Genomic DNA, 20,180 nt, shown 5'->3' on the forward strand with positions numbered 1-20,180 from the left:
AATTTGTAAAAATCCGTTGGAAATTTTTGTCTAAAAAACAATCAACAGTAGCTTGGAAACAAATATAATCATCTTTTAAACTAGAAATTAAATCAAAATGCTTCTAAAACTAGCTCCTATCAAACTAAATTTAAAACACTACGATTAAAATAGCTGTTCAAGTTAGATGAATAGTTATTGATAACTAAAGCAGTGAGGTCAACTCATCAATTAACTATTTACACTATTCAAGTTTTAACTTAGATATTAAAAAATGAAATAATGGTCAACTTAGTTTATAAGTTTATATTGTCTTTACACAATGCATGCATTGGTAACTTTGTAATGTCTGAATATTAAGCTGCTTGAAGATAAATAAAATATAACTTAACTAATTCAAGTAACCCGAAGTTTGCATCAAAAAAAGTTACACGCAAGGATAAAACAACAAACTTTTTCGTCGAATCCTACCATTTTAATGCACACATATCCGGCAAGTTCAGTCGAAAAAATTTCAAACAAATTTATTTTCAGGACAGAACTTTAAACAAGGTAGGAGCAAATTTTACTTTGAATTCAAAAACAATATGATGTTTAAAAAACACATAAAACCCAATGACTGTGATTTTAAACGGGGGTCGAATTTTAATCAAATCAAAACTTACAAAAAACGAGTCTGTACAAAAAATGTGGAATATTTACAACGAACTTATAAAAATTTACTTTGCAAAAACAATAAAAAACACAAAAAAGACAAAATATATTGCTTTGAGCCGACGGTGTGAATAGAACGCAAAAATTTTCCCATCCTTGTGAAAATCATCTCTGTTTTTTCGACTCTTGTATACTTTTCCTTGGTGAATATTCACTTAAAAATATTGTTTTGGAAATTAAATTTTGGAAAACCTAAGTGTTTATAATTTTAACGTTTAAAATAAATTTTTGGCAATAACTGTTTCAAAATTTAAAAATCTAATGAAATTTTTATTTAAACTACAAACAAAAATGTTTTATTGAAAATTATAGGACCTTAGGTTTTTCTCTTTTCAACTTTTAACTATGTTGGTGTACAATAGTTTGTTAAAAACTGTTTGGTTTGAAATTTTATAAAAAGATTGGAAAAAATATATTCAAATTAAATATACAAAATAAATTGTTTTGTTAGAATTAAAGCATTCAACTTTAAAAACTTAAAGCTATTTATTTAACTTTGCCCTATTAATATAAAACTGATCAACTTACTATTTTATGAAATAAAAACAATTTAACTCACAATATTTTATCACTGTGGTTTTGTAAAGCTTAAAAGCTGTCTTGAGTGACCTAAAAATATTAATTTTTATAAATTAGTTATATAAAATTAAATAAAAATAACAATTTTTACAAGTACAAATTAACACAAAAATAAAAACATGTCCTATAAGTTTTAACTAATTTATTATAAATTAAAATTTATTTAAAATAATTTATAAATAATCATTCCATTTTTTTATTAAATCTACTGTTAGAATTATAAAGTAACTATTTCTAATATTTTTTGTGTAAAATAACCAACTATTAAGCTTTTATACAACTTGATATAAGATGCTTCTGTTTAGTTTGTTATTATTTGTATGCACAATGTCTTATTTATCTCCGACTAAAAAAATTGTCAATATCTTTTTTACAAATTATAACTACAATAGCATATTTTATCTTTAAATGTTAATATTTTTTATATTAAAGCTAAGAACATTTAGAAGTAACTGATTTCGACTTAATTTTTTTATAGAGAAATAAAAGCTAATAAACAAAAACTTGAAAATATTCTAAAAGCTCACGTAAAAACTACTAAGGTAACTAATTAATTAAAAAGTTACAAAAATATATAAATAAACAACCTTTAGCAGTAATGAGACTAGACTATACATTTATCAAAATAAAACCTCAAAATGCTTATTTAAAGTCCCAAAATCTTGTTTAGTACTAATTAAACCACGAAAGCAAATATTTAAAATCACAAAACTTTGGTAAACAAACAACCTTTAGCATAATAATTAATCAAGTAAAAATTAATCAAGTATTAAAATAACGAAATTGCTCTTTTAAAAAATAACAAAAACAAACAACCTTTAGCGGTGGGGCAGGTGATTATCTTGGGTTCTCTGAATCCCACCTGCTTGCACAAGTACTTGGCGAACTTGTCCGGCTTCAGCTGGATGGAGTAGTAGTTCCTGAAGAAGATTTCCTGAAATAATAAACTATTTAGTGTTTTTTATTTCTTAAGAAAATTTCCTGAAATAATAAGCTATTTAGTGTTTTAAATTCTGAAGAAGATTTCCTGTGGGAAGATAATAAACTATTTAGTGTTTTAATTTCTGAAGAAGATTTCCTGAAGAAAAAAATAAACTATTTAGTGTTTTAATTTCCGAAGAAGATTTCCTGAAAAAATAAACTATTTAGTGTTTTAGTTTCTGAAGAAGATTTCCTGAAATAATAAACTAATTAGTGTTTTAATTTCTGAAAAACATTTCCTGAAATAATAAGCTATTTAGTGTTTTAACTTCAGAGGAAAATTTTCTGAAGATAATAAACTACTTAGTGTTTTAATTTTAAAAGAAGATTTCCTGAAGAAGATAATAAACTAATTAGTGTTTTAATTTCTGAAGAAGATTTCCTGAAGAAAAAAATAAACTATTTAGTGTTTTAGTTCCTGAAGAAGATTTCCTGAAATAATAAACTATTTAGTGTTTTAATTCCTGAAGAAGATTTCCTTAAATAATAAGCTATTAAGTGTTTTAGTTTCTAAAGAGGATTTCCTGAAATAATAAGCTATTTAGTGTTTTAGTTTCTAAATAAGATTTTCTGAAGAAGATAATAAACTATTTAGTGTTTTAATTTCTGAAGAAGATTTTCTGAAGACAAAAATAAACTATTTAGTGTTTTAATTTCTGAAGAAGATTTTCTGCGGTGAACATGCAATATATTATTTTGTGTTTTGGGGTTTAACATACTGTTAAAAATACTTCTAATTTACCAATAGGATTGAAAGTAATACAATTTGTCATAAAAAAACAAATAAAACTAGTGTATTGAAAGAAAGCAGTTTTTAACGAGTAGCTGCTTTTGAAGATGATTTTCTTGTGAACAACATTATAACTCAGTGTTGTAATTTTTTTAAACTAGCAGAATTTTTCCATGTGCTCAAAAGGGTTGAATGACTAAGAACGATTTATTATACAGAGCTTATGTTGTATAATTAAAAACACATGAAAATATTTTGTGTTAAAAACACAACCACGATACTAAAAGTAGCAGTTTTTTTAAGTATACATTAATTTAATGTGAAATAATTGTGATGTCACCATGTGTGTTTTTAGTTTATACAGCTTGATGATACATTATAAAAGTGTAAATAATCTCATAATAACCAACTATTTTAGTTATTAATAATAATAAATATTATAGTATTAATAAAATAGTAATAAGGTGGGTTGATGTTTTTCTACTTACTAAGATAAATTTTATAATATTTTTTTCTTTTTTAACTGTTTAAATTACTTTATTCTTTTATTGCCTAATATTTATTTTTTACAAAAAGAAAGTTAATTGCACAAGCTAGTTATTATTTGATCATGGTTAAGACACATTTAAAATAAAAATGTTAAAAATAGTATGAAATCATCTTTAGAAAAAAATTGTTTTGAAAACTGATAATCGCGTATAAATTACTTGGGTAACACTATTGTTATAAAACAATTAGAAGCAAATTTTACTTGTTTTTAATTATGGCCTTATTTTTTGTAAACTAGTATTTGACAAGTACTTTTCTTATCTTTTTAACGCCTTTTTTAAAACTTTTTTGCACAGTTGAAACTTATCTTTATTAGGAAATATATTATGACTGTAACTTAAATTTAATGAAATAAGTGATTTGTATAAATTAAAATATACAAGTATTGCTTCGAGTAAAAAATAATCTCAATACTTTGCTTCAAGAAAGTAGGAGTGAAAATATTGAATGCTTTTTTTTTTGTAAAACCAAATTTAATTTTAATTCTACCAAGATGTTTCAGCTAAACGAATATAATAGAAACTATCAATCAAATCTTAACTTATAAAAATTTTAAATAATTTAGTTCAACCTACATATAGTTTTTTACAAACTAAATTTAATAATTTTTGTTCGGCTATGGCATAATAAATAGTTAAACAAATATGACTACAAAGTTTTTTAAGTGAGCTCTTTGAGCATACAATTTTAATGAGCATACAGCTCTCGTTACATTAAACTATTTTAAATAGAAAAAAAATATCACATTGAAAGTGTCTAAAAAGCAAACATCTAAATTAAAATAATAATAAAAATAATGGCACAACTTAACTTAAGGGCGCTGCCATTGCTTCCAAAACATTAAATGTAAGTCAAATTAACACTAAATTCAAAAAAATATTCAGAAAAAAAATCAACTAAATTAAAAGCTACTGTTGTTAATAATAACAGAGTTATCAGAAAATACAACAAATTGAACAGCAATTAAAGCGAGCTGCTCATTAATTTAATTAACCTTGTGCAAGATTTTTATAAAAATCAATAATGCGTGTGACGCACATTCATGAGCTTTTACTTTCTATTTTTATTCGAATCATGTCAGGTTTTATCGCATCAATTTGATATTTTTTATAAGATAATGTAACAACTTTTTGTTTTAAATAAAATAATACTTTTTAATTAGTATTCTTATTCATTTACTTTATTTAATTAAACTTTTATACCATATAAACAATATTTTTTTTTAGGATGAAAAACTTTTATCTAAAACATTTTATACTGTTAGTTAACTATAGAATTCTTAAATAATTAAACAATGATTTACAAAACTTTATAGTTATTCAGTCAATGTATTATTTTTTAACTCAAAAACTAACAGTAAAATAATTGTATATTCCATTTTCTCAAATGTAGTCAACTATTTTCTAAGTTTACAAATAAATATTTGGAATATTACAATGCATTATAATCCATGAATTAAAAAGTAAATATAGGTTAAAATTCATTTTGTACATAATTACGTGACATTTCTTAGTAAACAATCGTTGATAATTATTTAAAACGAAAAGTTTTAACCCATATACCTTCTTTAAGTATTATATAAAACTCACGCAGTCTTTTCTAGTTTTGTTGTAAAGTTACTTAAACTACAAATAATAATTAAAACTATCGCATTCTTTTTTTTTTTTTGATTTCTTCTTTTTTTTTTAAAACTACAATTAGCAAACAAAACTAACGCAGTCTTTTTTAATTTTGGTGTAGCTCTTCCACGGGTGAGGTTCTACAATGAGAATTCCTCCCGGCCTCAATTGCTTGAACATTCTGAAAAAAAACAAATTGATGTGTGAAGTGTAATAATGAAAACATATTTGTGTAAAAATACCAGATTAGTTACAATAGTAATTTGGTTAAATATCCATTTGATATTAATTATGTTGTTCAGCAAAACAAACAAAAATAGTATAAACACAATGAAGTGTGATTGTCATTTAAATTACTTAATTTAAAAAATCAAAGGTAACCTGTGAGAATATATTTATCACTTAAAATTTTCAACAATTAACATTCAAACAAAAAGCTACCTATGAAAAAGTTTTATAAAAAAAAAATACTACATCTTTTAATATGAATTAAGATTTGCTAACTTGAATTTGCACAATTCATCTTATCTTTTTATAAAAATAGCACTTAAACAAAAGAATCATTTTTATTCAACTAAACAAAAAGTCAAAAAAAGTTAAAAGTTTTCATCGCTAAATCTTTTTAAACAAATAACATTCAAAAAAAGACTGTGAAAACAGTTTTCATTAAAACAATACTACTAATATTTTAATCTAAGAAACCTGTGAAAAGTTTTCTTCATGCCGTCGTCGCCGTGGTTCATGTGGATCCACTTGTTCACCAGCATGAACATTATGACGTCATACTCCGGTTCCTGGCTCTCCAGCACCATGCGGTTGAGCGGAACGTAGTTGCCCTGTGAGCATGAAAAATGTTTAAATAAATATTTTAATTATTGTTATTCAAACATTGATTTATTTATATTTGGTTCCCTGTAAAGTAGTTGCCCTGCGAGCATAAAAAATTTTATAACAAAACTTTCATAACTAAACAAAATAGTTTACTAATTATTTCTTGTTTCCATGTATCAGGGTTCCCACTGACATGGAGGTTTTCAGGAAATTTTAACTACAAGTTTAAAAAATTAAATCAATTAATTAACTAATATTAGTTAATTCTAAATTTTATCATTAATCGTAAAGAATGATTATTAAGAATTTTATTTAACTAATAAACTAACCTATTGAAAATGTACGTTTTCAGAAACAAATTCTCAAAGTTAACAGAATATAACGACACTAGTTACTAATTACTCACAACTTCATTCAAACTTTAATGGTTATTTTTTAAATAAATTAATTTCAATTAACAAACTGACGCAGTGAAAATGAACGTTTTCCGGGAACTCTGCTTTTCTGTTGCCCCTACCGCTGGCGACGAAGGGCGCCTCTAGCGGCCCGTATATCTTGCTGAACGTGGCCGGAAGTTCGGGGTTGATCGCAGTTGACTTGCCGGTCGACGAGGTTTCACTGTTAATAATATAAATTAAAAATTTATTCTGTGATAAGTTAAAAATTCATTTTGAAATGGATAAAGTAACTATAAAAAAAATATTCTGTGGTAAACAAGTTGGTATGTCGAATGTTGCTGGGAGTTGAAAAAGTTTCACTGCTTCAAACATAATGTTTTACTTAGAAGTATAAAAAGTAACTACAAAATTTTAGTTTAAAATAAATTTTACCAAATGAAGATTGATAAACTTACGCACAAAAATTAACTTCAACATCTTGAATTTTATGCTTTACAAAGCGTTCTCTTCCAAAAAAAACAGTTATATTTAAACCAACAAGCAAAGAAAAATTTAAGTATATAGCACTAAATAAATTATTAACATTTTCGATCGCAGTTTTACAGCTGTTGACTTGCTGTTAGATTAAATTTAAAAATAATTAATTAATGAAAAAACAAAATATTTTTATTTCACCTAGTTGTTTTCGAAAAGAGTTTGGCAAAAGTTATCTGGGGAGACGCAAAACTTGGAAAACTGAAAAAACTGGTAAGTTGAAACAATTAAGCATTTCAGTTTACATTGTTTATTGATATATTAAAAACAATTATACTAAAATTACTACCTCAAAACAAATTATTGATGTTTTGAACTTGTTGATATTTCAAGAAGATACCTCATTTACTGTTTTAAGGAATTGATTAGCTTTTACTTTCTAATATAACAACCGATAATTACTAACTATCTCAGTAGACTTTTTTATTAATACTTTGAAGAAGTTTAACAACTCAAGTGTATTAGTGAATTCACGTAATATGTCTGTTGATTAAATTAGTAGCGTGGCCAATGGTTTTTGAGAAATTTCTTCTAGGTTTTCTGAAATTCTTCCAGGTTTTTGAAAGTAAACAAATTTGGGTCTTTTTTAGTTTAAAGTTAAGTTTAAAGTTAAAAACTGTTTTAAGTAGTATAGGGTTGCCATCGACCAAGCTGAGAAAAATTTCCTGACTTTTCCTGACCTATTACTAAAGTTTTCCTGACTTTTCTAAATCAGACGCTTAATTTAAACTTTTTCTAAAATACATAATCAAACACTTTTTAGTTTAAAACTAATATTGAAAGCTTTATATAGTTTGAAGTTTAAACTATATAAAGCTTTCAATCTTAGTTTTATACAGTTTAAAACAACAGTTGTTTTCATAAAAAAAATTGTAGTTATACAAAGGATATTTAATTAATTTTTACCAGATAAAGGCATAGAAAATTAAGCAAATTTGTAAATTTCTAGGAAAATTTTGCAATTTAAGTCTGACTTTTAAGAATTTTTAATTAATTTTTAACTATTTGAAGGCTTTGGAAATTAAGGAATTTTGTAAATTTGAACAAAGACGTTTTTTAAAATTTTGACAAATTTCCTGACGTTTTTTCATTAACCCCCATTTTTTGCAAACTTTTTGTCTTTTTTTAAATTTTTCCTGACTTTTCCTGACCTTGTGGCAGCTCTGAGTATAACAACATTAAAAAGATACTGTAGAGCTACTTCAAATGTATTTTTTATTTTAAATAATTTGATGATAACAATTAATTTTTATCTAAACATTATGTATTTTTTGTCAAATCAAAACTTAAATACTTAACATGTAAAAATTGTTTAAAATTACTGGTCTTGTACTTGGTGATTTTTGTTTAAACTTCTAGGTTTTTCTTTTTTTTTTTCAACTTCTCACATTCCACGATTTTCCATGTTTTTTTAGTCTTAAATGTCAAATTTCAGGTTTTTCAATAATTCCAGGTTTTGTGGCCACCCTAATATTATGTCTATTTATCACTGTTTCAAATTTATGTTCACAATAAATTTGTTTATTTTTATGTAATAGCCGGATCAGTGGCAGATCAAACAATGCATGTTTGCTTAACTTTTTTTTATACCGAACTTGTTCAAACTTTAACGTACAAATAATAAAGTCGGCACATGTTTATGAGTTCAGATCAAACTGGGTAAAAAAGCTTGCTGATTTAATTTCGACCGTGGCCGCAGCAATTTGTTAAGAGCGTCAGAATTTTTTTGAAGTATTAGTCTTACGGAAAAATGCTAGAATTTTTTAAGGCATTGACACAGAAACAAAAATATTTCTAGTTTTTCACTATACATTTTTTTCCAAAAGTTTTAAATTACTTTTAAAAAAACATGATATGACTAATGTTTGCGTTAAACACCTGAAAGCTTTTTAAAATAGTTTTTTATGTTATGCAACAATAGTTCCACTTATAAACAAAATTACATTAAAAATGTATTTTTTCTTTCACCTTGTTTTATACCAACTCATAGTACAACTTTCACTGTCAGACCATAGTTTTTTAAATGATGAAAATTGACTGTAAAGTTTTGTGAAAATTATAAGTATACATAAGTTTACAAGGAAAAAAAAGCTACTTTCAACACCAAACTTTTATATGCTAAGTTTATTCTGTAATAACAAGATTACAATAAAGTGTCTCATACACATTATACCTTTGTAAACTTTTGTTTTATATAAAATTCTTATAATGCTTTAGCTTTCTCCTTTTAGATAGTTTAAAATTAAACTTGAGATCTTTATTTAAAACATATATTAATTAAGGGCATGGGGGAGTTAACTTGATTTTTACAAGTTGATCTTGTTTTGTAGAGTTTTATTTGAGCTATCAATATTTTTAACCGTATGAAAAAATTCAAATTAACTTTTGAGATATAAGCTATCAAAGTCGGTGTGCTTAATAGAATTTTTATGCAAGGCGCAAATCAAAATCGCGTAAAGCGACTATTTTAGTAAAAATCTATCTTCTCATTTATTTCTAAACCAAACTTATACAAGTAATATCACAGTAAGTCTAATACTAATATTTAAATCGATTGAATTCAGGATTTTTTTTTTAGTTTTAAAGTCAAAAACTTTATTTAAAAAAAACCACCTATTTTTTAGTTTCTTATCTAAATTTTTATTTTTTAAGATTTTAAAATCGCAACATTCAAAGCTTTTAAAAATATAATAGGAATGTTTCCTAAAAACTTTAGGTCTTTAGCTCACTAAATAAAAGAGAAGATACTTTTAGTGTTTTTTTTTATTTCTGAGAAAATAAACCTTGAAAAAATTTCGGTCCATACGTTTGTATCGGAAACTTATAAACAAAAATATCAATATCTCAAAAGTTAAACATTTTTTCAATTATACAAAAAATGGCTTGTAGTTTATACTGAAGCTTTCATATAAGAGCCAATGTTATTTTTCGTAAAAACAAATGCTTAGCATTTCGATACACATAAATCTAAATTAAAGTAGAAATGCGCATTGTCTTCGTTCGAAACAAAATAAATGAGATCTGACAGACAAATTTGAGCTTTACTGCTTCCTAGCGGAAAAAAAATAAAGTTAAACAATTCTCGAATTATTCATCTTAGTTGACATTAATGAAGCTACTAACACAACAGTATATATTTACTTTAGAATAAAGTTATACAACTGCATATGGTTTAAAAACAACAGCACGACTTGACAATTAAACCTCGACTGCAAGTTATAAATAAATAAACACAGTGAAACTTTGCAAAAGCTTTAAAATATCTAATTATGTCTAAAGATTAATTAACGTTTAGTATATACCGCTTAAAACAAGACTTTTAACCAGCTTAAGTATATTACTGAATGCAAATTATACAACGGGTAAAATAAGTTATTTTTGCTTAAACTATCATAACATTTTTTATCTTATTTTAGATAAGTTATATAAGTATACTCAAATTAATAAAGAAAATGCTAAGGACACAAGTAATTTGATCATTTGATACAATCTTTTTTTAATTAACACTTTTTACTTAAACAAACTAAACAAAAACAAATTTGAAGTTGATGACCTGGCAAGAACTAAAGAAAAGCTATCTAAATGTTTTCTTATTTAGTTTTAATATGAGTTTTAAAAAAACACCGATTTAGAATTGATAAACTTACGAACATTTTAAACACGAAAGTTAATAAGTGACAATATATGTTTTAACATAAAATAATGTGATATAAACAACCGACACTACTTATGAATTAGTAAACTAAATTAGAATTGATATAAAATATTTTTAATAGTATATACTTTTTTTTTATAAACAATAGTAATTAAAAAAGCTTTTAAACCTCAACTTAGAGTCAATGAACTGGTGTATGTTCCTTCTGGCGGTTTCAACCAGCTTTTTGTCGATGTCGATGCCCACTATCTTCCTCGGCAGCAAGTTTTTAGCCACTATCAGGGTGAACTGACCATTGTTGCACCCTATATCAAGCACGTCTTTGTCTGTTTGAAATATCTTATTTAAAATTTTATTTACATAAATTTTATTAAAACTTGATTAATTGAGGAGCTTATTGTATTTGATTAATGTTTAATGCAAGTTGTTGCACCCTATACCCAAGACGTCTTTGTCTGTTTGAAAATATTTTTTTTTACTTTATTTAATTTTCATAAATTTTATTAAAACTAAATTAATTAAGTAGCTTATTGTATTTGATTAATGTTTAATGCAAGTTGCTGCACCCTATACCCAAGACGTCTTTGTCTGTTTGAAAATATTTTTTTTTACTTTAATTTTCATAAATTCCATTAAAACTAAATTAATTAAGTAGCTTATTGTATTTGATTAATGTTTAATGCAAGTTGTTGCACCCGATGTCAAGCACGTCTTTGTCTGTTTGAAAATATTGACAAATTTGCAAAAAAAAAAGCACTCGGCTACTTAAACAGCTTGTTATATTTGGTTTACAATCAAAATTACAACTTAAGTTGAAATAAAATTAACAAACAAACAGTTTTTTGTATATTAAGCACGTCTTTGTCTTTCTTAAAATATAAGTATTAACAAAAAATGTGGGCAGCTAAATTAAAAACATTTTTACTTTTAAACCAATCTTGTCTGTGTAACACAGATCTCCTGCCCACGTTAGCCACAATTTGAAATATATAACATACAAGATGAGTCTATTCAGAAAGAAGCCTTAAAAGTCATAGGTTTCATACAACCAATACAATTTCGCTTGGCAAACAAAAAAATAAGTGTTATCTAATTAACACAAGTCAAATATTTAAATTTAAGTTACACAAGACACACAATTTCAAAAACACTAAATATATGTCGAGCAATTCTCTTCAGTAGAGTACAATGCTAACAAATAACAAGATTTTACGCACAAACAAAAATAAACAACTATAACAACTTATGATTAATGACAAAAACATTAAACTCACTCTGAAACCACTCTTTCTCCAGATATTTTTTTAATAGTTCAAACGCTTAAGCTTCTATTAACAATTAAAAACAAATAACTAAAACTATTTATGATTAATTATTAAATCACTCTGAAACAACTCTTTCTTTAGGAAGTTCAAGATTCAATCAACAACCAAAACAAACAACAATAACAATTTATTAACATTTAACTCACTCTGAAACCACTCTTTCTCCAGATATTTTTTTAGTAGCTTAAACGCTTAAGCTTCCACTGAAAATCAAAAACAAACAGATAAAACTATTTATGATTAATTATTTAATCACTTTTAAATCACTCTTTCTTTAGGTAGTTCAAGCTTCAATAAACAACCAAAACAAACAAATAAAACATTTATGACTAGTTATTAAAATTAACCCTGAAACCATTCTTTCTTCAGATTACCTTTTAGTAGTTCAAACGCTTAAGCTTCCATTGAAAATCAAAAACAAATAACAATAGCAATTTATTAACAACAATAAAGCGTTCAATTAATCAACCAAAATCAAAAACAAACAGAAAAATTTATTAACAAACTCACTCTGAAACCACTCCTTCTTCAGGTAGTTCAGCCTGTCGTCGGTGAACTTGAGCTTGTTGCCGAAGTGGGTCTGGTAGTTGCCGTACCGACTCTCCTTGTGCGACTTGAACCTCATCAGTTCAACCGCCGTGTTGAACTCCTCCTCCGTCAGCTTCGAGTAGTCGACTGTGAATTTTATTTATTTTTACATGTTATTTAATATTATTCTCTAGTAAACTGATTATCTTTATTAACTAATTATTAAGCAAACTATATTATGTTCTATTTTGTTGAACTCGTCTTAAGTGAGCTTCGAGTAGTCGACTGTAAACAAGTGACTTTTACATTAAAATTTTTAACTAAAATATATATAATAATTTGTCATAATAACAAATTAAACAGTATTCTTTCTGTTTAATTTTCGTCCTCCGTCAGCTTCGAGTAGTCGACTGTGAATTTATAATTTAGGATAAATTTTCTTATACTATTATTTATTCATGGTGTTGTTTTAGTATACTGATTAATATTTTGTTAAACTCCTCCTCCGTCAGCTTCGAGTAGTCGACTGTGAATTTTATTTATTTTTACTTCAAATTAATATTATTTGCTAGTAAACTAAATATTATTAATAACTAATTATTAATCAAACTATATTATGTTTTATTTTGTTGAACTCGTCCTCCGTCAGCTTCGAGTAGTCGACTGTAAACAAGTTGTAGTTAATTTTTCAAGAGAGTATTAATTAACTAAGTAATAAATCTTACATCAAGACTTTTGTGAATGTGGGTACACTTATTAATTTATCATAAAATTTAGCACTTCGACTGTAAATATCTTATTTTGAGTTATACTGCTTTGTTAAGTTGAGAAAACACTGTTTTCCGAAAAATTGGGGTCTCCAGGTGACTAAATAAAGAAGAAGAGGAAGTTAAATAAACTTTAAATTTGAGATTCGAGTAGTCGACTGTTAACAACTAGTAATTTTTATATCATAAATTTCTATGAACGTGGACGCACTTCTTAATTTATTATTAAACTTGGTATTAATTCTAGTAAATTATTAATTAATCATTAAACTATATTGAGTTTTATTTCGTTGAACTCATCCTCATTAATCTTCGAGTAGTCGACTGCGTGAAGTAATAAGTGTTTGGTTTTAGCTTGAAAACTAGTGTTTAATTTGTTTTGGGTTATACTGCTCTGTTGAGTTCTTGATCAAGTAACAGTTGGATGCAAACGAGTTCTTATGAAACTTAAACTTATAAATTGGATTTGAGCAAAATTTCAAAAATTTGTAGTCGACTGTGAAAATATTGCTAACAATAGTATTTGGTTACAACTTTTAAAAAAGTATTAATTTTAAGTCCCACTTCTAATTTAGGTTTTTTTAAATTGTTAGTTGAAAATTTGAGGTATGGCTCAAAAATTAACAGAGAAAATTTAGAAAATGTTGTACTTTAGCTTGAAGAAGTCAACTTTAAAAAATTTACAAAGTTTAAAATAATCTGTGAATATTTTTGTTTCTTCAACTTTTATGCTCCATTCTAGTTTGAAAAGCTAGATCAGGGAGACTTTTGATTTGCAGAAACATCTGTTAGTTTAATGTAAGAATTTTGTCAAAAAACAGCCTGGTGTTAAATGTTGTTAATTTTTTTATAAGCTAACTTATTTGAGCAATGGAATAATCAAAACAAAAAAATTGATGAACTAGTTTACATTGACAGATGAGCATGAATATAAAATTTACAATATTTAAATACTACTTAACTTGAAAAACTGAATTATACATAACAGTTTAACAAAGTTTTTTTTTTAATAAATTATGGGTTTTACAAAAGATGATAAACTAATTTAAAACTTTTTGAAACTCGATACTTGACTTTTTTTTACCTGAAAGAATGACACAACTGTACATAATAAAAAATTTGTTACTTTTAAATAAAAGAATACCTACTGGTTTTTCCATGGACAAATCTCATGAATTCCTCTTTTGTTTTGTTATTTTGTAAGATGTCACATAAATTGACTGTTGGTTGGAAGAAAAAAGAAAACGTAAAGTTGAAAAACTATTTGATTATGTTTCTTTTTAAATAAACAACAGTTAAAGCTTAATTTACTTAACAGAATATTGTAATAATTTTGTATCTTTTTTTACACTACATTTCTTAGAAAATTTATTGATGATCTTTAAAAAGAAGCTCTAACCAAGTATTAATAGTTTTATTTATTGTAGTTTTTTTTTTGATCAAGAATTTGAATGAGAAACATACTGTAACTGAAAATCTCATTAATGTTATTTGTTAAGTATGGCAAAACATTGTTATATTCAGTCAACAAATTAATTCGGATCAGTTAAAACTATAAATAAATTCGTGAATAAAAAAGTTGTATTATGTATAACCAATAAATATTATACCCAGCAAAACCAACTCTTTCTGTTGTTAATTTTACTAATTTCTTCTGAATAAACTTTAAGAAAACAAACAAAACAATACTTATACACAAAAAGCCATGAACTGTTTCTAGATGTAAAATTTAAGCATGAAAATAATATAATTACTTTAAAAATTGAATAATTAATTATGGTTCTTTACTTATAATACTATTTTTACAAAAGAAAACCAAATATTTTTGTTACTTATTTGAATTAAATACAAAACAACAAACTAGCTGTTTCTGTTATCGGTCTTCTGTTATGTTATATATGTTCATTATTTATACTTTCACCTTAAACTAACTTTCATTTAAAATTATGGCCTTGTAGCTCCCCCTTTTGGGACTTGTGGACGTCTAAATTTCCAAAAACTTTTCCATAACATCTAATGTAATTTTCAAAACTACCAAAAAAACGCATAAGACCATTTTTTTTGCTCTTAATCATCAACTTAAGAATGTGTAAGTTACAAATTATGACCTCATGGCCCCCTTTGCTGCTCATGGCTCCCTAAATTTAAGAATACAAACAACCAACTGTTTCTGTTATCACTTTTCTGTTGCCACATATATTTTTATTATTATTTTTTACCTTATAGTAACTTATTTTTTTAAACAAACAAAACCAACTGTTTCTGTCATCGTTCATCTTTTGTCAAATATTTGTTATTTAATATTATTTACTTATATTGTTTATTTCGAAACCAACTATTTGTCATCATTCATCTGTTGCCACATATCTATATTTTACTTATTATTGTTATTTATTATTACATAACAAAACCGACTGTTCCTGTTGTCGCTCTTCTGCTTCTTCTTCTTCTGCTCCCTGCCAACGTCCCTGGTGTGCATCCTCCTCTGCAACTCCTTCGTCACCCTCATGATGTCCTTCTCCGTCTGCGCGTCGAACCGCTGCTCGATCGCCGGCGACACTATCGGGTCTCCCACCGTGTGGCGCTGTTTTTTCGGTTGTTAGTTGTTAACCCTTTACTTTTTCCTGTTTTAGCTTTGCAAAGTAAACAAAATAGTTTACTTTGCAAAATAAAAAAAATAGTGTGATTTTGTGATGTTCGAAATATGAAGGAGTAAGCAGTAGAAAGTTAAGGCTTAACTGAAACATTATAAAGTTTATTTTACCTGTTACCTTTTATAAAAAAAAGCTTAGTTGACAAAAAAAGGTACTTAAATTTGAAAAGCTGTTTAAATGAAAACTTTTAAGCTGCTTTAAAACCTGAGAACATTTCAATTAAAAAAAACTAATAACTAAAAATTTTATATCTATTTAAAAAATTAGCTCTCAATTTAGCTCCTTAACAAAAATTTAATCTACGCACAAACCCGTTTCTTGTTCTTTTCCTTCTTGTTCTCGTTCTGCCACCTACTGTTCAGCCCCAGCGGGTCCCTGGGGTCATCGGGAATGAACACAGGGATGAGCGGGTCCAGCAAGCTGCCGGGGGTGACCTTGGTCAGGGAGGACTTGGGCGCTTTCGAGGCTTCTTCCTGGTAGAGTGGGGACTTTGTGCTGTCATCGACGGTTCTCAGGTTCAGCGGGTCGTCTATTGAACCTGGGAGTTGTTTGTTATGAAAGAATACTTTATACATGTTCATTGTAAATATGTAGTGTTAAAACTATTGGATGCTTTTAAGTTATGTCTTTAAATTAAAATTGATTAAAAATTTATTTTAAAGATGTATTTAAAATATGATGCTACTAAAGATTGCTTATACATTTCAAACTGTTCTAATTTTTTTTCTTTATTCTAGGATCTATTTAAAATATCAAAATGTAAACAGTACTATAAAGAGTAATCATTTTAAAGGTAAAAAAATAACTAGAAAAAAGAAATAATCAAAAATAAATTGTATACCTCCTTCAAGGAACTTGTTAGGGAGCATCCTGAAATTTGGATCAGACCTCCTGCTTCCCTTTGCCTTCTTCTTCTTGGGCGGTCCCCCGTCGCCTTGCTGCTGCTGGTTGCTGTGTCTTCTCTTCTTGAGCTTCCCCTGCTGCTGGTGAGCCTTCTTCTGCGGCGAGGCTTTCAGCTTCAGCACCAGCTTGCTCTTCTCAGGACTCTTGGCCTGCTCAGGCGCCTTGGAGCAGTTCTGGGAAATTTTGTCAGCTGTGTTCTGCTTGTCTTGCTTGTTTTGAGGACCTGCTGTTTTGTCCTGGGGACTCTCAGGGATTTTTTGGAGCAGAGCTCTGTCAGGTGCAGCTGATTTTGATGCGCTCTGAAAGCTTACAGTTCCCTCGACATTGGCTTGCTGCTCATCAGGTGCCGAGTTTGATTCGGGTGCTTCTGCTGTTGATTTGGATATTCCCATGCTTGCATCAGACTTGCCTGATACAGAGTTTCCAGGCATTAACAAACTGGAACTTTGATTGATTTCATCTTTTATGATTTCTTTTGTCATTGCACTGCTTGTTGGCAGGTTTTGTTTGCTTGCTGCAACTGATTCAGGTTCTTTTGCAGCAGATGCGTTTGGTGACTTCGCATCTGGCTTGGTGGTGTTGTCCATGATGGTGTTATTTAAAAATAATTATAATAAGGATAACCTGGTGGTAAATATTTTAAACAAAAATAATTCAAAAAAAAAAGAGTTAATTATTTTGTCTAAATATCTTGTTTCTGATCCAATAACAATTTGTTAATAATTTGTATAACTAAACTGTAGTAAACTTAAAAACTAGTAACTTTTCTATATTTACTTTTAAAAGTTTTAAAAAAATCATTAAATACATAAGTTTTACATTTCCAACCCTGGGAACTGACAATCATTTAGGACAGGGTATCCTATATGGAGCTATATTGTCCATTTTAGAACGTTTAGTAAGTGGAAATAAACAGTGGCAAATGGTAGAGGGAAGTTAATTTTCAATTTATTTGCTACTATTAGCTTGTTAACCGGTATTAAACCATGAGGTATAACCATTACACCAGGCTTTTTTTAAGCTGGGGATATCAGGGGTCAAAAAAGTGGGAACGGGTCACTTTTGCATGAGGGGACACTTCTGCACAGCGACTCATTTGCACAAGTGGAAAATTTTGCACGGAGGTTAATTTTTGCACAAGTGTAAAAAAATAAAACAAATAAAATTTACAAAAAAAAACAAGAAAAAAAAGATTATTTATTAAAAATAAAATAAGTTACCAACCGATGGTAAGGGTTAGTGGTAACAGTGATAATAAAAATAAAATAAAAAACAAAATTAAATAAAAATAAAAACAAAACAAAAAAAATAAACTAACAAAAAAACAAAAAAGGAAAAAAAATACTAACCCAGGGTAAGGGTTAGGGATAACAGTGATAGAAAATAAATAAGTATAACTTATAAAAATTATCAAAAAAACCAGGAAAATAAAGTAATTAAAAAAAATAATAATAAAAATGTATAGTGGATGTAAATAAACATACTATTTAGGGTTTATAAAAATAAATGAAATTTTTTTCCAACCTGTGCAAAAGTGTCTTTGTGAAAAAGTGATTAAAATAATTTAATTAAATTTGTTGTATATTCACATTCTTATTAACTTTTTTTTTCCTTTTATCAATTTTTTATCTAGGAAATGGCCAAGGCAAATGATAGTGTAATATACTACATTTTGATTTTGGGCCAAATCGTAAAAGATATTAACATTATTTATAAAATAACTATTTAAGAGTTTTTATAACATGCAAACTAAGGGAAATCAAAAAAAAAAATTAAAAAAAAATATTTATTTTTGGTTCTAATACCATTTGATGAAAAAAAACGAAAAAAAACCTTTATTTTTGGAGGGACCCCATAAAATAATTCTAACCCCAAATTAAATATTTTTTTTAAATTAAAGGCAAAGGTGCGTTCTCTAAAATAAAAAAAAAAATTTAGATAGCTTTTAAGATAAGGAAAATAATTGACATTAAAGTTTTATGTTTTTTGAAAAATTAATAAATTTTCCTATAACAATAACTTTATGCTCGTTAATAAAATATCAAAATATTGAAACTAGACAACTAAACCTCATTCAAGTTCTGTAAAAAAAAATTAGACTGAGATTTCAAAAAAGATTATAAATATATCGTGAGTCATCTTTATTTTTTTTTTTTTAATAGCCAACTTAGCCTGAGCTATCCTGATTTTTTTCTAAATTTCAAACTGTCCTGACTTATCATGAGTATACTGAGTATCCTGAATGTGTGTCAACCTTGATATGAGTTTGGAATTTGGAAACCTATAAAGACTTGTGGTCATCAACATTTGCCTTTTTTTAACATTATTATGGACAGAGGTTATTAAAACAATATAATAAATTGATAATTAAAAAAATATGATAATAATTACTTTTTTAATTTTAACTGTTCAAGCAAGGTGGTCAACTATTTTGAAAATGGTAGCAATCAAGTTGGAATAACTTCTTTTATTTAAAATACTGTATCATTTTAATTAATGAGAATTCTTATTAAGATTTAAACTAATTCTGACACCATTTGATTTTTAAATTTAGCACAATTTTGTCTGTATTGGCAGGTAAGAACTATAAATAATATTATGAAAGATTTTTTATAGTCAGTTAAGCTCCAAAGTTTTGAATGAAAGCATGAAAGAAAATTTCTTCATGTTAAATTATTTTAATTTAAAATATAGTTTATTAGGTTTTCTAAAGGTAGTTATTTCAAAATGTCAGAAATTTTTTCTTGCATTTTCTATAAGAAATTCTTATATATAACAAAAAAAGACTGGAAAAACACCACAAGACCATAGGGGACCCAAACCTAGTTTATATTACAAGTGAATCTTTTTTGGAAAATTTTAATCACACCTCTCTATTAAATTTTATATCTTAACAAAACTCTAAGTAATTTTTGAGATATAAAAGATCAAAATTGCTTTATTAAAGACTAAGACAGCAAAAAAACTAATTTACAAAAAACCAACCTTATTTTTTAAAAATGTTGTATAAATGTTAAAGTATATTAAAAAAGTATTTAATAAATAACATGTAGGTTTTATTTAATTTTAGATAATTTAGATAGATTTATAAATTCAACACTTTTTGACAATTTAGTTTTATTTTTCTTTTAGGTATCTATTCAATTATTCAATTTTCATTTTTTATATACATCAAGTGACTTTGATTTTTAAAAACAAGTAAAAATCATTTGTTAGCTTGGATTAAATCTGCAAAGTAGTAGAGCAAGTGCAAAAAACAGCATCTCAAGATTGGGATCTGCATCTTGAGACTCTTATTTAAATCATGGTATTTTTTTCTTGGATGTCTTTATTTCATACAGAATTCTATGGATAAGGTCTAAGGCTATTTATTTTATTTGATATTTTGTAAGTACTAGTAACATTGATGTTATTCCTATAACTAATATATGGTC

General features: G+C 26.7%; 1 protein-coding gene across 1 annotated transcript; it reads right to left on the reverse strand.

The window, feature by feature from the left end:
• Positions 1-349: 349 nt before the first annotated feature.
• LOC145829284 (uncharacterized) lies at positions 350-17,359 on the reverse strand. The gene is made up of 11 exons (XM_082937038.1): positions 16,685-17,359; positions 16,155-16,381; positions 15,605-15,773; positions 12,405-12,569; positions 10,739-10,895; positions 6,450-6,600; positions 5,854-5,987; positions 5,248-5,332; positions 2,089-2,206; positions 1,253-1,302; positions 350-847 (listed from the first exon to the last, which is right to left on the reverse strand). Exons 1-10 carry the CDS (start codon positions 17,331-17,333, stop codon positions 1,262-1,264), a joined length of 1,896 nt encoding a protein of 631 aa, XP_082793164.1. The 5' UTR covers positions 17,334-17,359; the 3' UTR covers positions 350-847; positions 1,253-1,261.
• Positions 17,360-20,180: the final 2,821 nt, after the last annotated feature.

This window comes from Thalia democratica, chromosome 2, assembly GCF_965202585.1.
Source record: "Thalia democratica chromosome 2, ktThaDemo2.hap1.1, whole genome shotgun sequence".
Lineage (NCBI taxonomy): Eukaryota > Metazoa > Chordata > Thaliacea > Salpida > Salpidae > Thalia > Thalia democratica.

Coding starts and splice junctions, on each gene's coding strand:
- LOC145829284 (XM_082937038.1), bottom strand. CDS start 17,333: ATGGACAACACCACCAAGCCAGATGCGAAGTCACCAAACGCATCTGCT. Junction 5,988..6,449: donor AAAACGTTCATTTTCACTGC/GTCAGTTTGTTA, acceptor TCATGCTCACAG/GGCAACTACGTTCCGCTCAA. Junction 1,303..2,088: donor CACCTGCCCCACCGCTAAAG/GTTGTTTGTTTT, acceptor TAATATTTTTAG/GTCACTCAAGACAGCTTTTA.